At 41.2% G+C, this 15,411-nt stretch overlaps 1 protein-coding gene across 1 annotated transcript in view; it reads right to left on the bottom strand.

The window, feature by feature from the left end:
• The window catches only part of LOC102215892 (sodium/calcium exchanger 3-like), a 126,026-nt gene that overhangs the window by 53,953 nt on the left and 56,662 nt on the right, over nucleotides 1–15,411 (bottom strand). Inside the window, 10 exon segments of the mRNA XM_013914631.1 lie at nucleotides 971–1,162; nucleotides 1,406–1,502; nucleotides 4,694–4,846; nucleotides 4,926–5,036; nucleotides 6,392–6,406; nucleotides 8,149–8,562; nucleotides 8,679–8,906; nucleotides 9,001–9,153; nucleotides 9,287–9,426; nucleotides 10,516–10,779. Coding sequence (XP_013770085.1) covers nucleotides 971–1,162; nucleotides 1,406–1,502; nucleotides 4,694–4,846; nucleotides 4,926–5,036; nucleotides 6,392–6,406; nucleotides 8,149–8,562; nucleotides 8,679–8,906; nucleotides 9,001–9,153; nucleotides 9,287–9,426; nucleotides 10,516–10,702 — 1,690 coding nt within the window. The 5' untranslated portion in view covers nucleotides 10,703–10,779.

Raw genomic sequence — 15,411 nt, 5'->3', positions numbered from 1 at the left:
TATCCATATAAATGGCCCACCCTGTACATCAGGCAGCAGTTTCAGGGGTTAATCTCCTCTACAGTTGGGTCCTCTAACACAGCGGTCCCCAACTTTTTTTTGCCACGTTTAATGTCAGACAATATTTTCCGACCTTCAAAGTGTCGTGGATAAATACAACAAAATAAAATGATACAACCAAGACAAAAAATGTGGTAAAAACCATAAATTTCACACTTGAGCCTCAACTCTCACAGCCTGGTACCAAATGACTCACTGGTAACGGTCCGTGGCCCTGGCTGGGGACCGCTGCTCTATTGGATACATGATTGTGTGCTAGGCTCCACTGCTGATAACTTGATTCAGTGAATGGGACTTTGCACCTTGTTGGTGCTAATTGCACTCACAGCCTGTCCCAAAGTCCACTTGTCAGGTTTTATCAAGTGAAGTTTTGGTATCCCACTTGTATGGTTCAAAGCATTAGCATAGTCTGGCCAACTAACCTAACTAACCTGAGCTAGTATTCAGGGTCTCCTCCAAACATGGTCACTTGTTGTTTACTAATAACAGGATGCTAAAATTGAGGCTTTAAAAAAGAATTTCACAAACCAGTGTGTGACGTGGCCTAAAAATATGGAAGGCCACAAGTGCCACAATGAATTGAATAAATAGATCGTTACATAATTAATTAAATGTGTCATTAATTAATTAAAATTGGAAATAAATAATTTTGTAAATGTTTTAAATTGAATTCCTTGATATTTTATTGTTTATATATGTAATCATTCAATTATTTTCTATTTTAATTAATTAATGACACAATGAATTATTTATTTAATTCATTTTGACACTTGTGGCCCTCCACAATATTATTCAGCGGCAGGTTTTCCCCATAGGAATCTTAGACTGAATACTTTAAGGTGTTAAAAGTCTGAATATCACGACACCACGTGACACCTGTGAACACAGTTAAGGTGAAGCTTCCTTTTACCTGCGTGATCATCGTCATAGATGGTCACTGTGGCAGTGTGGTTGTCACCCAGCACGGCTTTCGGGGTAGCGCTGGCATCCAGAGGTGCAGTGCCAATCTCCGGATAGCCAACGACACGAGGGTTACTGAGGTGAACGTAGAAATACTCATCTTCCTCGAAGATGTCATCGTCAATGACGCCCACTGTGATCTCTGAGAAAAGAATTGTTGTTTTAGCATCTTGCTCTCAGGTGCAAAGTAATTATAATAATTTGCTAAAATGTTTAATTTAATTACATTTTCCCCCCGTGAAACCACTAGCAAAAAAAAAAAAAAAAAGGAAAAAAGAAATCTGCCTCAGGAGCTGCAGATGACCTCTGCTATTTGAGCATCAGTTTCAATGACATGTTTATTGAAAATATGTCAGAAATTATTGTAGTCAGTGTTGTTTTTTACCTTTGAGGGTTTCTCCCGGCTTGAACAGCAGCGTTCCCTCTGCAAACTCATAATCTGAACCTGCGTTGGCCGTACCGTCCTCTGTGCGATAATCCACCTGCAGGAGATGGGAACACAGAGGAGTGATGGGGAGAGAGCAAAAAGAGTCGTCAAGATGAAACACAAGTGAGCAGATATGAAAAGGGCAGATAAACACAAAGGGAGAGGGGGAGTGCCAAACAGAGGGAGAGAGAGCGATAGAGAGGAGGACAGCAAAGAAGAGGCATTTGGGGAGATGAGGACAGAGGGTAAGAGAGAAGAAGAAAAACAGCTTCATTAAACCAAGCCCTCTGGTCAGAAACAGGCCGATATTAAAGACTTTGAAGATAACATAAGAAAACCTTCCGCGTATCCTGTCCTTTCTCTCTGTCCTTTCAACTGCTTTGTGTTAATTAACCCCCTCCTTCTTATTTAGACAACATTAGAACCCAAATATCTAAAATGCATTTAGTTCAAATGGCTTCAAAGCCATTTATTTCTGTTTGAAGGCAAAGCTGTGTCAGTCACTCGGTGCTGCTAGTGCTACTGAAGTCAATCCCTAGCCTCTGCTCTATTTTTAGTGCCTCATGAAATGTGTATAAGTGATATATTTTTAAATGCATCCAATGGTTGGATGATATTTTCGGGATTAAATTGAAGCTGGGTAATACTCAAGAGATTTTAAGATATGTGGATAGCTGATTTTTCCCATTTTAGACTGATGTGTGAGAAGTTATATCGTCACAGCCCGTGATTATATAAGAGCTGAGTTTCCTCTAATGTAAGATGCTCTATACTCTTTGAGCGCAAAATTGATGACATCTCGGACAAGCTCACAGCTCTCCAACGGGAGCTTGAGAGACCAGTGAAGGACTGTTAGATCAACTGTAAAATATACATGTAGTTGTTCGCACTAAAGGAAAACCACCATAATTTAATGCGGCTACCATAGGTAGCCTCTCACACCCTTACCCAACCCAGTTGCTTGTCATGTGGTTTAGGGTGTTGTGATGTGGATATGTATGTGCTCTCTGTGCAGACGAGCTTGCTGACCTCCCACAAGGAGCTCAGAATGAGTAGAGGTGTCTTTTTTCCCCTCTTGCCCATTGTATTGTACATTTGACAGTTTTTTCACTGCAGGTGTAAACTTTGCATGTGACAAATTGATTGAAGATAGATTGGGGTAGCTTATCAGTCAATCATGCTGCTTGGATGAGAATGACTGTTTTTGAGCTGTATGGGTTCAAATTAATGACTTAACACTACAGACGTGCCCTCAATAAGACCCCTAGTATCTGTATATAAGGGACGCATTTTAACTTATATTATATTTATCTTAATTTAACAGCTGAAATGACTGTTCAAACATTCACAGTGTTGCTAATAGTAACAAGTCCACTGTGATTCATCACCTGACTCGCAGAAAACACAGTTTGTCTTTTGTGAAATGCTAAACTTTGATGTTTTGCCAACTTAATCGAACCAAACTGTGACTCAAGACTTCAAACAATGATAATTATTTCAAGTTCACCCTCAACACCCTCAGCTAATAAAAGCTTGCTATCACACTAGCACCATGTACATATTGTAGCTACAAGCAGAGCTGCTAAGAGATGCTAATATCGCACTGTGCATGCTGGATGTGAAAACAGCCACAGTTTGCTAACACAGTTTTTCCACCATATCTGCTTAAAAGTTGATATTTTGATTAGAACTTGCTTCAAATGTTCAATCATAAACTGTATATAAACTTAGCACATAAAGTAAGTAAACATGATTTGGCTGATTATTTATTTGTTGTAACAATGTTTTCCCCGATGCTACATTTGTAAGGAAAATGCATTTGTAGGTTGAGCAGCAGAGTTGAGTATGCGGGTTGTGCCAAATATTCTCTGCCAACATCAACCAGCTTATTCTGCTACTCACTCTTGATTGTTGTCGTTTATCGGATTGTCGTTTATCGGACCTTGTACATCCTCCTCATGCTGGGTCCTGCAAACCCTGGACGAGTGCCTTCAGTTCATATCTGCAGATGCCCACTTGGTAGCCTGTCTCTGCCATCACCTCTTTCATGGAACTTGACCTTCAATTTAGACCTTCAATTTCCTGGTTGCCTGGAAATGGTACTTGGATTTGGATTACTCCAAATAATGTTGCAGCTTAGTTTTGCAGAACACCAGCTGGAGGTTACCTGGATAGGGCACGGGGTCTATCCACATCAGCCAAACATGGCATGCTTGGATCAGACACCAAGTGACCGCTTTAACAAGGTCCATGCTCACATGTGCTGCTAGTCAGGCACCTGATTATCAGCACCGGGGTACCAGGGTCAAAACAAGAGTCAAAAGCAGAATAAACTGTTTGGCATTAGCATAGAAGATTTGGCAACTTTTTCAAAGATGGGAACTGCCTGCCTTGTGCTAACATTGCTAAATCTTTTAAAGGAAAAAGCACTGTGTAGATGTTTTTGCACCTTTTCCTGTGCTTTAAAGCCTTTAGATAGCAATGTATGAGTGCAAAGTAAGTCGCTTTTAACTTTCATTGACCCAGCCATCGATACGAGGGAGCTCTCTGAGAATACCTAAATGACACGAATAATATTTCTTTTGGCTCTCGACTGCTCTGACAACATGTTTGCAAAGCATCCTTCAGCAGACGGCTGACTAAGGCCGTGCCACCAGCAGAAAACTATGATCTCTCATCACAGTTTAATTTGTAAACAAGAAGAAGAATAAAGGAGAGCCAGCCTTGCGAAGCCAACGTAGTAATGCTGAGCAGATCAGATATCATCCCACTGACAGAGACTCAGCGGGAGACTCTCTCATTCAGGGAGAGCTCTCATTCATAGCCAGCATTAAGCCACCATTAAGTCTGAGATCAATGAGCCTTTGCAAAAGGATGTGCGCTTTCTTTGAGTTACAACCTGAGCCAGAAACTAGAAATCTGGAGATGAAGGTGTTTTCTCTGGTGCCTCTCAGCTACTCTCCTCTGCCACCCACTTCTCTGCCTTTATCCAACCAGGAAAGAAAAACAAAGGTGCTCAAAGCCTCTGGAGGTGAGCACATGACACAAGATCTGCTTAAGATAGAAAAAGGTGTCAGGGAAGTCAGCCCACAGAATATTGTTGTTTTCTCTGCTGTCTCTGCTGTCTGCTTTTATTTGCATGAGACTCTGCAAGACTTGTTTCCCTTAAAGACAGGCTCACACACACACACACACACACACACAGTTTTATTCATGATCTACTGTCCATCCCTCCCGTGCACTCACCTTGACAGTAACTCCGGGGTCACCTCCATGTCTGCCAACAGTCAGTTTCAGGGACCCACAGTTTTCAAAGCACTGATACAAAGAGGGTTCAAACTCAATCCTGATGGTGTGAGGGTCATCCTCCTGGGCCTGGGTCTCATGGCTGCTTACCACCTGAGAAAAAACACGCTCAAGGTTCCAGTAGCTTCAAATATAATATAATGGAGAAAGGCAAATAGAGTGCGTGCCTCACCTTGCGGGCCTGGTCAGCAGCGTGCTTCTTGAGGATGTTACCTGCTCCGATCATCATCCTGGTTGCCTGGATGCGGTAAAATGCTCGGCTCTTTTGCTGCTGCATTAGGACCTAATTAACAAACGCAATGAATCAATAAACCATTTCATGTTAATTTAATTTGCTGTGGCCCAAACAGCCGTGCTTTTATGAAAGCAATCACTTTTAAAGAGAGAGCTACAATCTGAGAATTTTCTCCTGGGAGATCCTACACCGCCATAACTGAACTTCAACTCAGTGTCAAAGGTCAACAGCAGATTCCCTGACATTTCCAGAAAGATTGTCTGAAGACAGACAAACTAAATCAGTAATACTGACAAAGAGTCATTTAACGTAATAACTTCAGGCTTTGGTTGCTGGCTCTCTTCACTGCCAACTTTCATTCTAATGAGGTTTATCAATCTATAAGGAGCGATTTTAATAAAAACGTATGGCTCAATAGTGATGTATTATCCCAACGATCCACTAAATTGAAAATGAACAAAGTGGCCACTGTAGCTGAAAGATCATTAGACTAAATGTGGCCTCAGAGCCGAGAACGCTGCAATTTATTCAAATTTAATGGAAGTGAGCTGACAGAATGTTTATATCTGCATCTCTTTAGATAGAAGGAATAAGTAAGTGTTTAGTTAAGAAACTGATTTGGGTTTTTGCTGCACAAGATCACCCAGCTCCATATCCCATGACGGCAATTTAATTTTACATTCAGTGATTCATTATGACCGCAAGAACTGAAATTTAGCAAGTCAAGTTTAATCTACAGGGCAGCTGTCATTCTTATTTACAGCACGGACTGGAGGGAGTAGCTGCAGGGATAGGGAGGCCTGAAAGCAAACAAACCTCTGGGAGCTGACCAGTGCACATTTGGCCCGCCAAGCTCCTTCCCTCCCCTCCTTCAAAACCGAAACCAAAGACATAGAAATGAGTTGGAGAGGAGGCAAGGGAAGGAATTGGTGGGAAAGCAGAGAAAGGGAGAGCAGCAGAGACTTGGACAGCTTCTACAGCTGAAATGTGTGTGCTGCATAAAAAAGAGGAATCTCTAATGAGCCAGTTTAATGATTACTCCCCATAAAAGTTAAACATTTTAATAAAGTGTGAGCAACTGCTTTACCAGAGAGGAGTATGGGTGTGCGCTGACAGCTAAAATGTGGTTACAAAATGCCAAATTTAACTATGAGTTAAATTTTTGAACAATTTTTGCTTAAGGTATCACAACCAACACATCACAAATCTAAATTCTCCCCAAAAAATATTAACTTGAGGCCCGCTTAAGTTCTTCAGCAAAGCATTTAGCTACATCTCTTTAAAGATTAACTCAATCGCTGAGAAAAAAAAGGCAGCAATGTTACCGCAAGTCAATATTTTTAAGGCTTCCAGGGTCCAGAACGGGCACTCACGTTAATATATTTAGCTTTCATGTAACTTACCGGGCAAAAAATCACCTGGATGGCAGAGGGGTGAAGGTTTTACTGGTGTCAGTCAAGCCAACAGACAGCTTCCACTCAGTACACTGGTTTAATCAACGCTTTATAAAACAGTTTTACTGTGTGTTAAGCTGAGAGAGACTGAGATAATGTGCTGATGCTCAGCCAACTCAATTAACCAGTCGCTAATGTTTTTAGTTTATGTGAACATGCTATTGGTTTGATTGTATGAGACTGCCGTAAGCGTTATAGATTTTCCTCTTTGTAACTTTGTACTGTTTCCTCGGGGAACTGCACCTTCCTGTACTTTCAAAGTCACACTGAATGTGTCATAGCACCATTTCTGAGTCATTATCACCCTCAGAAGAGTAACATATGGAATGTGACTCAAGTTTGCTCGTGTGCTACTGGTTTAGATAGATGGAAATTGATTGAAATAATGATATGTCAAAAGCCTAAGAATTAAAGAATGGAAGTGAGAGAACTATTGAAATTTTGCTATTGCTATTAGCTTTTGGTTGCTAGCTTTTATCTTTATGTTTACTAGCACCTCCAAAACTTCCCCATACCAGCACATACATATCTCATCGTGTGCTACTGGTTTAGATAGAAAATCTGGAAATTGATTGAAATAATGATATGTCAAAAGTCTAAGAATTAAAGAATGGAAGTGAGAGAACTATTGAAATTTTGCTATTGCTATTAGCTTTTGGTTGCTAGCTTTTATCTTTATGTTTACTAGCACCTCCAAAACTTCCCCATATCAGCACATACGTATCTCATCTTTCATTGTCTAAATGAAATCAGTCTCTTTGTAATCTTCTGTAAAACTACAACATTTCTAGTGGAAATTATTTTCAACAGAAACTAGGGGGGGTTGCTTTACAGCTTATGCTAGCCTGAGTTAAGCTAATCACGCCTCTGTTTGTAACACCGCAAAACTTAACTTGATTTAACAAGTTGTCAAAGTTGATTTAAAAAAGTATTAATAGGGGTCATGATATATTAGCATTGATGACAATCATGGCATCTAAAATGAATCAGTACTTACAGATAATAATAATAATAATAAGATATTAATACTGAGAATATTCCAGCATTAACAACTATTTTTTGACACTCTAATATACAGTCAATGGCCATGTCATTGAATACACTTTGCTAGTCTTAGGTTGGACAACAACAACTTGTTCAAAACATTCCTCAGAGATTTTGGCCCATATAACATAATAATAGCATCACACATTTGCATCCATCCCAAAGATGCTCTATTGGATTGAGATATCTGGAGACTGTGAAGACAATTTGATTACAGTGAACTCATTGTCATGTACAAGAAAGCGTTTTGAGACCATTTGAGCTTTGTGACGTGGTGTGTTATCCTACTGGAAGCAGCCAGCGATCATAATGGAAAGGACATAGTCAGCAACAATCCTCAGGTAGGCTGTGGTGTTAAAACAATACCATTTGATTGGCTGATTGGATATTTGCATTGAGTAGTTGAACAGGTGTACCAAATGGGATGGCCAGTGAGTGCAGATGATGTTGTACTGGTTATTAGGCTGTATACCATGTATAAGAAGGCAAAAGTGTATAGCTACTACTGTTTTATAAAATCCTGCTTATTATCAAATGCCAATGAACCTGTTCTTTGTATATGGTTTTAAAAAGTTATTTGAATCGTGATAATCGTGTGGTGGAAATCTGATATAGTCATGACTTCCAGAGCTTAGACATCAATGGGATTGGGTGCTGCTAACCTGATAATTAGCCATCTCAATCAGCTGCTCCATGTCTTTATCCGGGTGCCTCTGCTTCAGCTCCTTTAGCGTCCTTGCCATGTCCCTCCTAGCCTCGTCCTCATCGTCCTTTGCTCCTCCATCCTCCATCATGCCTCCATCCATCCCGCTGTGACAGTTCAGCGCTATCTGTCCGTCCAGCTCCAGCATGTCCATCTTGGTGAAGCCCCCTGGACCCAGCACTCCACCCCCTCCTCCTCCATCCATGCCTAGCCCTCCATCAGCCCCACCCTCTGTCTCAATAATGATTCCCCGATTCTTGTCGGCACGGTAACGCTTGCGGACATACTTGTAGAAGAGAAGGCGGCGGTCGGCCACCCAGGCCTGGACCACGCAGAGTGGGAAGTAAAGGAAAGTAAGCACTGCCTCCCACACCTGAATGAGAGAAGAGATGTGATTAAAAGCGTTTCTGTTTTATTCTCCTCCTCTTATTTCATCCCAGTGATTTCTTTCTTTAAACTTCAGCAGTTTTTACATAAAACTGTCCTCACCTCCACCTCTCCAGGGGAAAAGACACTCAGAATCAGGTAGAGCCAGATGTAGGCGAAGATACTCCAAGCCGCCGTGACAAAAAACACCCGAAGGTGTTTGATTTTGCGCGTTTCTCCGTCGGGGACCACATACACACACAGAGCGATGATGACGAACATATTGAAGGCGGCGCTGCCCACAATGGTGCTGGGACCTAGATCACCAGCCTCAAAACCGTGACCGCACACCTGCAGTTGGAGGTGAAAATAAGATTACTGTCTTTCCATTACATTCTCTATCAGTTAATCTGACGTGTAGCCTGCAGGCTCATGTTGCACTGACCTCAATAACAGACAGCAGTATCTCGGGGGCACTGGAACCCAAGGCCATTAGAGTGAGATTAGAAACAGTCTCATTCCAGATTCTCACGGTGGCTGTGGTGGTCTCACCATTCGACTTCTTTATGGTGATCTCCTTCTCCTGGGAGGTTATCACCTGGAGTGGAGAGGGCGTAAAGAAAGAAATAATATTGGATTTATTAGTTTTATACAGGTTACCTATTAGTGGTCTAATATCAGTAACTTATAGTGCAATCTAATAACAATTCAAAGAATATTCATTGACTTACCTCTATAGAAGACATGAACCGGTCCGCTATAATGCTCATGCCCAGGAACATGTAGATGAGTGCTACAAAGTAAACAATGGCTCGTGCCACTTTATCTCCTACAGAGGGGTTCTGAGGGTTCCAGACAGGCAGCACCACTCCTGCAATCAAAAGAAAAGATAAAGGTGGAAAAAGGTTAAATCATTTTTCAGCAATATCACAGGGAATATTTGGTTGCAACAGAGTTGTGTAATCATTTTCCGCCTCTCTAATCCTATAAAGCCTGCCACTGTGAGCATGTTGTGGACACCACTGAGGCAGCATAACCTCATTAAAGATTATTGTAAGTGGGAAATTTTCTATATGGTCCCATTTGTCCTACTAAAACTTAGTGGAACTGTTAAAGTTAATGAAAGCATGAAAACTTACCCCAAAGTGATCAACGTTCTAGATTTGTGGCATTAAATTGACATATTTCACTTCTAACGCACATTTTTGCTCATCTGGCAGACCTTTCTGATGCCTGATGTGACACTGTCGTGAATATTCTCCTGACTTTATTTCACTTTCATAGACCATTGACACCTAGCAAATATGTCCCTTCAATGTTACTTGCACATCTGGACAGGACATATGGAATGGACGATGCTGTTATAAGAAGTTATACTACTTGGTTTAGAATAATTAAGTGGTGTCATAAGAGAAATACACAATACTGTGCAAAACATTTGCGTCATGCCTCATTTTTTAATATTTTGCTAAGAAAATGGAAAATGTGCAAAAGTATATAAAACAACAGCACAGTTCATGCGATTCTAACAAGCTCGACGGTTATAGTTCTGCTTTAGTTCTCCAGGCTTCTAGAAGGACATCCAATGCTCTTCTTTGGCTGCTGGCTGCTTTTTGTTCTGTTCACTGTCAGGATGATCCGACACTGCTTCAAAAATGTTGAGCTCCATATGCTGAGGCGGTGTTCCCTAGCATGTTAATACTCCATAATCAGCGAAGGAGAAAATGTGTTGAAATGTGTTGAGTGTCAGGCTGATCGTCATGTTTATCGGTTCTCCTGATTGCAAAAACTTGGCTGGTTCACAGGCAGCCAAACTAGAGGCGTAACCCATTTTATTGAACCCTCTCAGTTCACTGCACTCACTGAGAGGTTTACATGCGGAAGTCTAATCATGTCAGTGCTTCTTTACTTCTTTACAGTGCTTCTTTCACATTAAACTGCAGTTTTCTCACAGACCCACCTTCCTGACAGGGGTCTCCACCAGAGGAACAGTTTTTCTTTCCGGCACCTGCACTGACCGATCCAGGGCATGACAGCAACAAAAAGAAGGAGAGAAGGAGGCAGAGAAGGAAAGAAGAGGGAGAAAAGTGGAAAGGGCGGAGTGAGTTGAGAGAGGACGGAGGCTTAGACATGGCTGCCGGAGCCATTTCTGCTGATGTGGACCTTCACTGGACTCTACCGAGTTGTGCTCTGGGTCAGCTCAGTGTAGGTCGATACCTAAAACCTGGAGACAGACAGAGAAAGGGTGGATTAAGTACTCTACTGTTCATTAACACCTATTTATGAATTTTCACACGAACTGTTTCAGTTCACTTAATTGTATTCAGTATGAAAACAACTGTTAGGTGTCTTCAATTAAAACGTTCTGAAATCCTGCGCTGTGTTTCATGTGAGGAAAACAGCTCAGGTGAGCTGTCAGCGAAACCTTATATGTGTGACGACTTTTTTTCTTCCTAGAAGTCAATAGAACATAGTTGCAAAGTGCTTTACAATGCATTTGAACAGATACAATGAAATGATAAAGCAATAAAAGCAATAATGGAAAGTCATTACTTAAAGAGAAGTTTAAGAAAGAGTCTGTAGAAGTGCTGTAAATGATGATGCACTTGTAGCCAGCATCTGTAATCAAGTTAAAACAATAAAGCTGAAGCAGATGTAGCCAGCTGGAGCTGCTCGGGAACCCAGATGAAAAAAATCAATCACTACAGAACAGTCAATAGCAGCTTCGAAGCAAAGCAGACAGTAAGAACTCGGAGATTGTTACACAGTTACATGTTCCATTGCTAAAATATGAATACAAAAACTCTATTTTGATAATAAATAATTAACAAAAGCACCCTTGGCAAACTGCAATCACAGACGATGGTTGTGCTTTTATGAGAACACAATCAATTCTAGTCAGAATCAGCTCTGGAGAAATCCACAGGGGACGTTTTCATTGCAGGAAAAGAAATCAGTAACTTTTGTGTCTCTTTCACATCGTGCTTAGCTTGTTTGCTGTCTGTCTAGTACAATGATCAGCATGCTCCGTGTATCCCTACCATCAACAAATTGGCTGGTTCATTTACTCTTTTAAAGACACCAGTTACAGTGGACAGAGTGGATGGCCCCAGAATAGCTAACATCCAGGGTCCTTTAATAAAACTGTTCTACAGACTCTTTTCTGCATTAAACAGTCAAATCTTATATGAGCTCTTAGCTACGGCGCAGGTTACTTTTTTCAGGAATTGGTGGAGACCAAAACAGAGCTAAAATCTAAAATACTTAATTTAATAAGTAGATAGCCCCAAAGAAGAAATGTTTGCCTTGCCAGGTTTGCAATGTGACATTGTGTCATTGCTGTTTACTGTCTCTACACTGCTCTGCATTTATCATTCTTCTCTCACCCACAGCCAGTTGTGCCCCGCCCTGACACTGGTTCTGTTGGAGGTTTCTTCCTGTTAAAGGGGAGTTTTTCTTTCCTACTATCACCAAGTGCTTGCTCATATATAGGGGTGGTCTGATTATTGGGGTTTCTCTGAATTATTATAGGGTCTTTACCTTACAATATAAAGTGCCTTGTTGTGATTTAGGGCTATATAAATAAAACTGAAGTGCATTAAATATCTCTCGCCAAAATGGATCAATCCATCCCTGCGGGTTTAAAGATTGCAATTTCACACCCTGCTATAGAAGACCGAACAAATAAAACTCTGAATTTGAATGTAGAAACATTCAGCACTGATTCCTTTAAATTTGGGCATTCTCCATCGATTCTTTCTGTTTCCACCATTGGCCTTGATTGTAGTCTTTCATGTGTGAATCTTGAATCTTTACACGCAAGTTACTGCAATATTTAAAACAAAGAGCAGCTTTAAATGCCGCTCTTTGCTGCACATTTCTCTGGCAGCAAACATAAGCTAAGCTGGAAACAAGCAGTCGACAGCAGAGATACAACAGCAATCTGTTTTTGTGACGAGGAGTACAAGTGACTGTTCAGCGTGAACGGTTTGTGAGGGAAAATGCACCAAAACAAAGGGAAGCGAAATGGTTTGACCAGGCAGCGTTAGGTCAAACAAGTGCAAACGGTCATGGAGACAGACACGCACACATGCACCAATACACAAAAAACACCCAAATGCACAAACTGTGTCAAGCACCCTCATGGTGCAGAAGTTCCTGGCCTCGTACTGACATCCTCTCAAGCAAACACAAACACGCTCCACTCTCTGGGTTAGTCCACTCTGGACAAATAAAAACTGCTGACCCTGTTTTTACACACACACCTATGCACACACAGCCGTGGTTAGTCATGAGTCGTGACATTAGCGTCAAGTTGCTGACCCTGTCTTAATCTATCTTCCAGGGTCTCGCCGCTCTGACAACAACCTGTCACTTTAAGTCACTTCTCTCCTCCGCCGTCTTCTTCTAACGCTCCCTTTTCTTTTTCAGTATTTATTTTTTGTCCCTTTTAACCAAAAATGACTTCACTCCTGCATTGCAGCATGCTTGGTTTTGTTTTCAGTGGTCACATCTCAGGATTATGTTTAGAAATCATGTACGTCCTCCTGGTACTAAAATGTGTTTTGGCAACTCTGTGCACACGTCTCCAGGGAGGCATAAGATAATCTGAGGGTCTTTATCTTGGTTAGGCACGCAGTCATTGCATTAGACGTGAATATACTTCAAACTTCCACACCTATGCGTTCTTCTGCATTGAAACAAAGTTCATGCATTACCCATAATACACTTTGACCACTGACAGTTTGATTCGGGTGTGTTATGCATTTAAAACCTATCGTAGCCTTGAGCTGATAGCCTCAAGCAGAGATGAGATATTGGGGAAGCTCACTTTTTTGTGCACTCAAACTTTTTTTCAGTTTCTACTTGTAGTCTTCAGCACCGACTCCTTGCGGCTGTTTGTCAGACTTCACACCACTCTCTCTGGAGCAACAAAAAGCTTTTTCTTTTTTAAGATTTGTTCACAGGCTTAGATAAAAGTCTCTGTTCAGATCTGTATACATTCATGTGCAAAATCCTTTAACTCCCTTTATCATTTCTGCTTCATAATGTCCTTTTGTGTTGCAATACGCCGTGCGCTCAGAGCCCTCCCATGTTAAATGGTCCAAGTTTACAACGTTAAAAGCATGCACATTCATTGCATGTTAGGACTTCCAACTCCTCCAGGCAGGAGATAAGCTAGCAGGCTAACAACAGCACAAACAGGAGTAGCTCACATCAGCAGCTGGTCTACCGATTTCTGACAACATATGAAAATATGAAGATAAATTTCTATTCCGTAATAGTGAGTGGTATATTTTTGTTTCTAGATTTTTCACAGTAGTAGTTGGATCATTTTAAATCATAATCATCGCGTTGCTGCTGAAAAGGTCCCTAAAGTTCATTTCTGATCCTTTATTTCCTGTTTTTCTCTTACTTGCTTGATCTCCTTTTCCATCTCCCTCTCAGCTTCGTTGTCAGTCACCCACGCCTCCTGCACCCTCATGTCTCCAAGTCAATGTCCTGTTGTCCTCTGTCTCTCTCTCTCTCTCTCTGCCCACATGGACTGTCACCACTTCACGTCTCAAGCACCTCTCAATATCCCCCGCTCAACCACTCTTTCACACCTCCTTTTAGTTCAACATCCCTGCTCCTTTTATATCATCCTGATCGGTAAACAAATCTAAAGCTGTTACAGCTTAAAATATCTACACAGTTCATGCTGGTGCAAACACTGGTAATGGAGGGAATTATGGGTAAAAAAGTCCCCTTAGTCTTCTATAGATTTCAGCTCTATATGTCTGGTGAGAGCCTCTGAATGGGCTTTCACAAACACAAACGCAGGGGCTAAATGTAGAAATAAACGGCTGTGGCTTTATGTAGCCGTAGCTGAAGCTTACCAGCTCGATTTGTGTCAAGGTTCTTCTAATTTGTATTGAGGTACTTTTGTACTTTAAAAAACGCTATTAGCCTTTTCCAGGGCTGAGTCGAGATGCTTTCTAATTTAAGGAGCAACCTTTAAGTGATAATGTGCAAACAGAGATGTCGGCACACAGATGAGAAAAGGAAAGATGAGCAGAATAATAGGAGATTGTACCGACTAAAGTAGGACCCTAAGAACATGTAACCCTCAGTCATCTTTATTACACCAGGAAAAAACACATTTATTGTTTGTTTTCCCAAAAGTTGTCCACTTAATGTTTATTACAAGGGGCTTTGTTCGTAAGACCTAATACAAATTACTGGAGTATAAGCAGAGGAAAAATCGCATTTTTATTGTGTTAGTCGGATTTTCCTCGAGGCTTGAGGCCAAGTCCAAGGCTCCGAATGACTTCTTAACCCTGGTGCTTGTGTTTGTGCTGCATTTGTTCCTTATTCCCTCAAGACTTCTCCGTGTAAGAACTGAATCATTCTGACTTATCACACACACAAAATGACCTCTTCTGACATAAAAGCAATGCTTGTGTGTGTAAATTAGAATATCAACACATGCACTGGCACAGAGACAAATACTCGGCTGCGCTGATTCACACACAAGCACAGACACACTCCTGCCAAATGGCTTTTTCTGCTTTCACTCAAGCCGACAGGTGTTCGTGTGAACTTAGGAATGTGTGAAAATACCAGTAAATTTGATCATTGTTTGATGCTTGTTGCAACAATTGGACGCCACTGCAATTACAAGGATGAAAGGACTACATGGTCTACATTTTTCATTAAATGCCATTCAGTGTTTGCACACTTTGTAATCAGTTCTCTTTACAGGGATTCAGCGTGCAGCGGTAGACTCTGCTGTTCCTCCAGACTGCCTTTGTACATACATTTTTTTTGTGCCTGTCCTGTTTGGCTCTTTTGCCATCAGAATTATTGTCTAAAG

This window comes from Pundamilia nyererei, unplaced genomic scaffold (assembly GCF_000239375.1).
Source record: "Pundamilia nyererei isolate P.nyererei 1_Seehausen unplaced genomic scaffold, PunNye1.0 scaffold00211, whole genome shotgun sequence".
Lineage (NCBI taxonomy): Eukaryota > Metazoa > Chordata > Actinopteri > Cichliformes > Cichlidae > Pundamilia > Pundamilia nyererei.
This window is presented reverse-complemented; position numbering and strand designations above follow the sequence as displayed.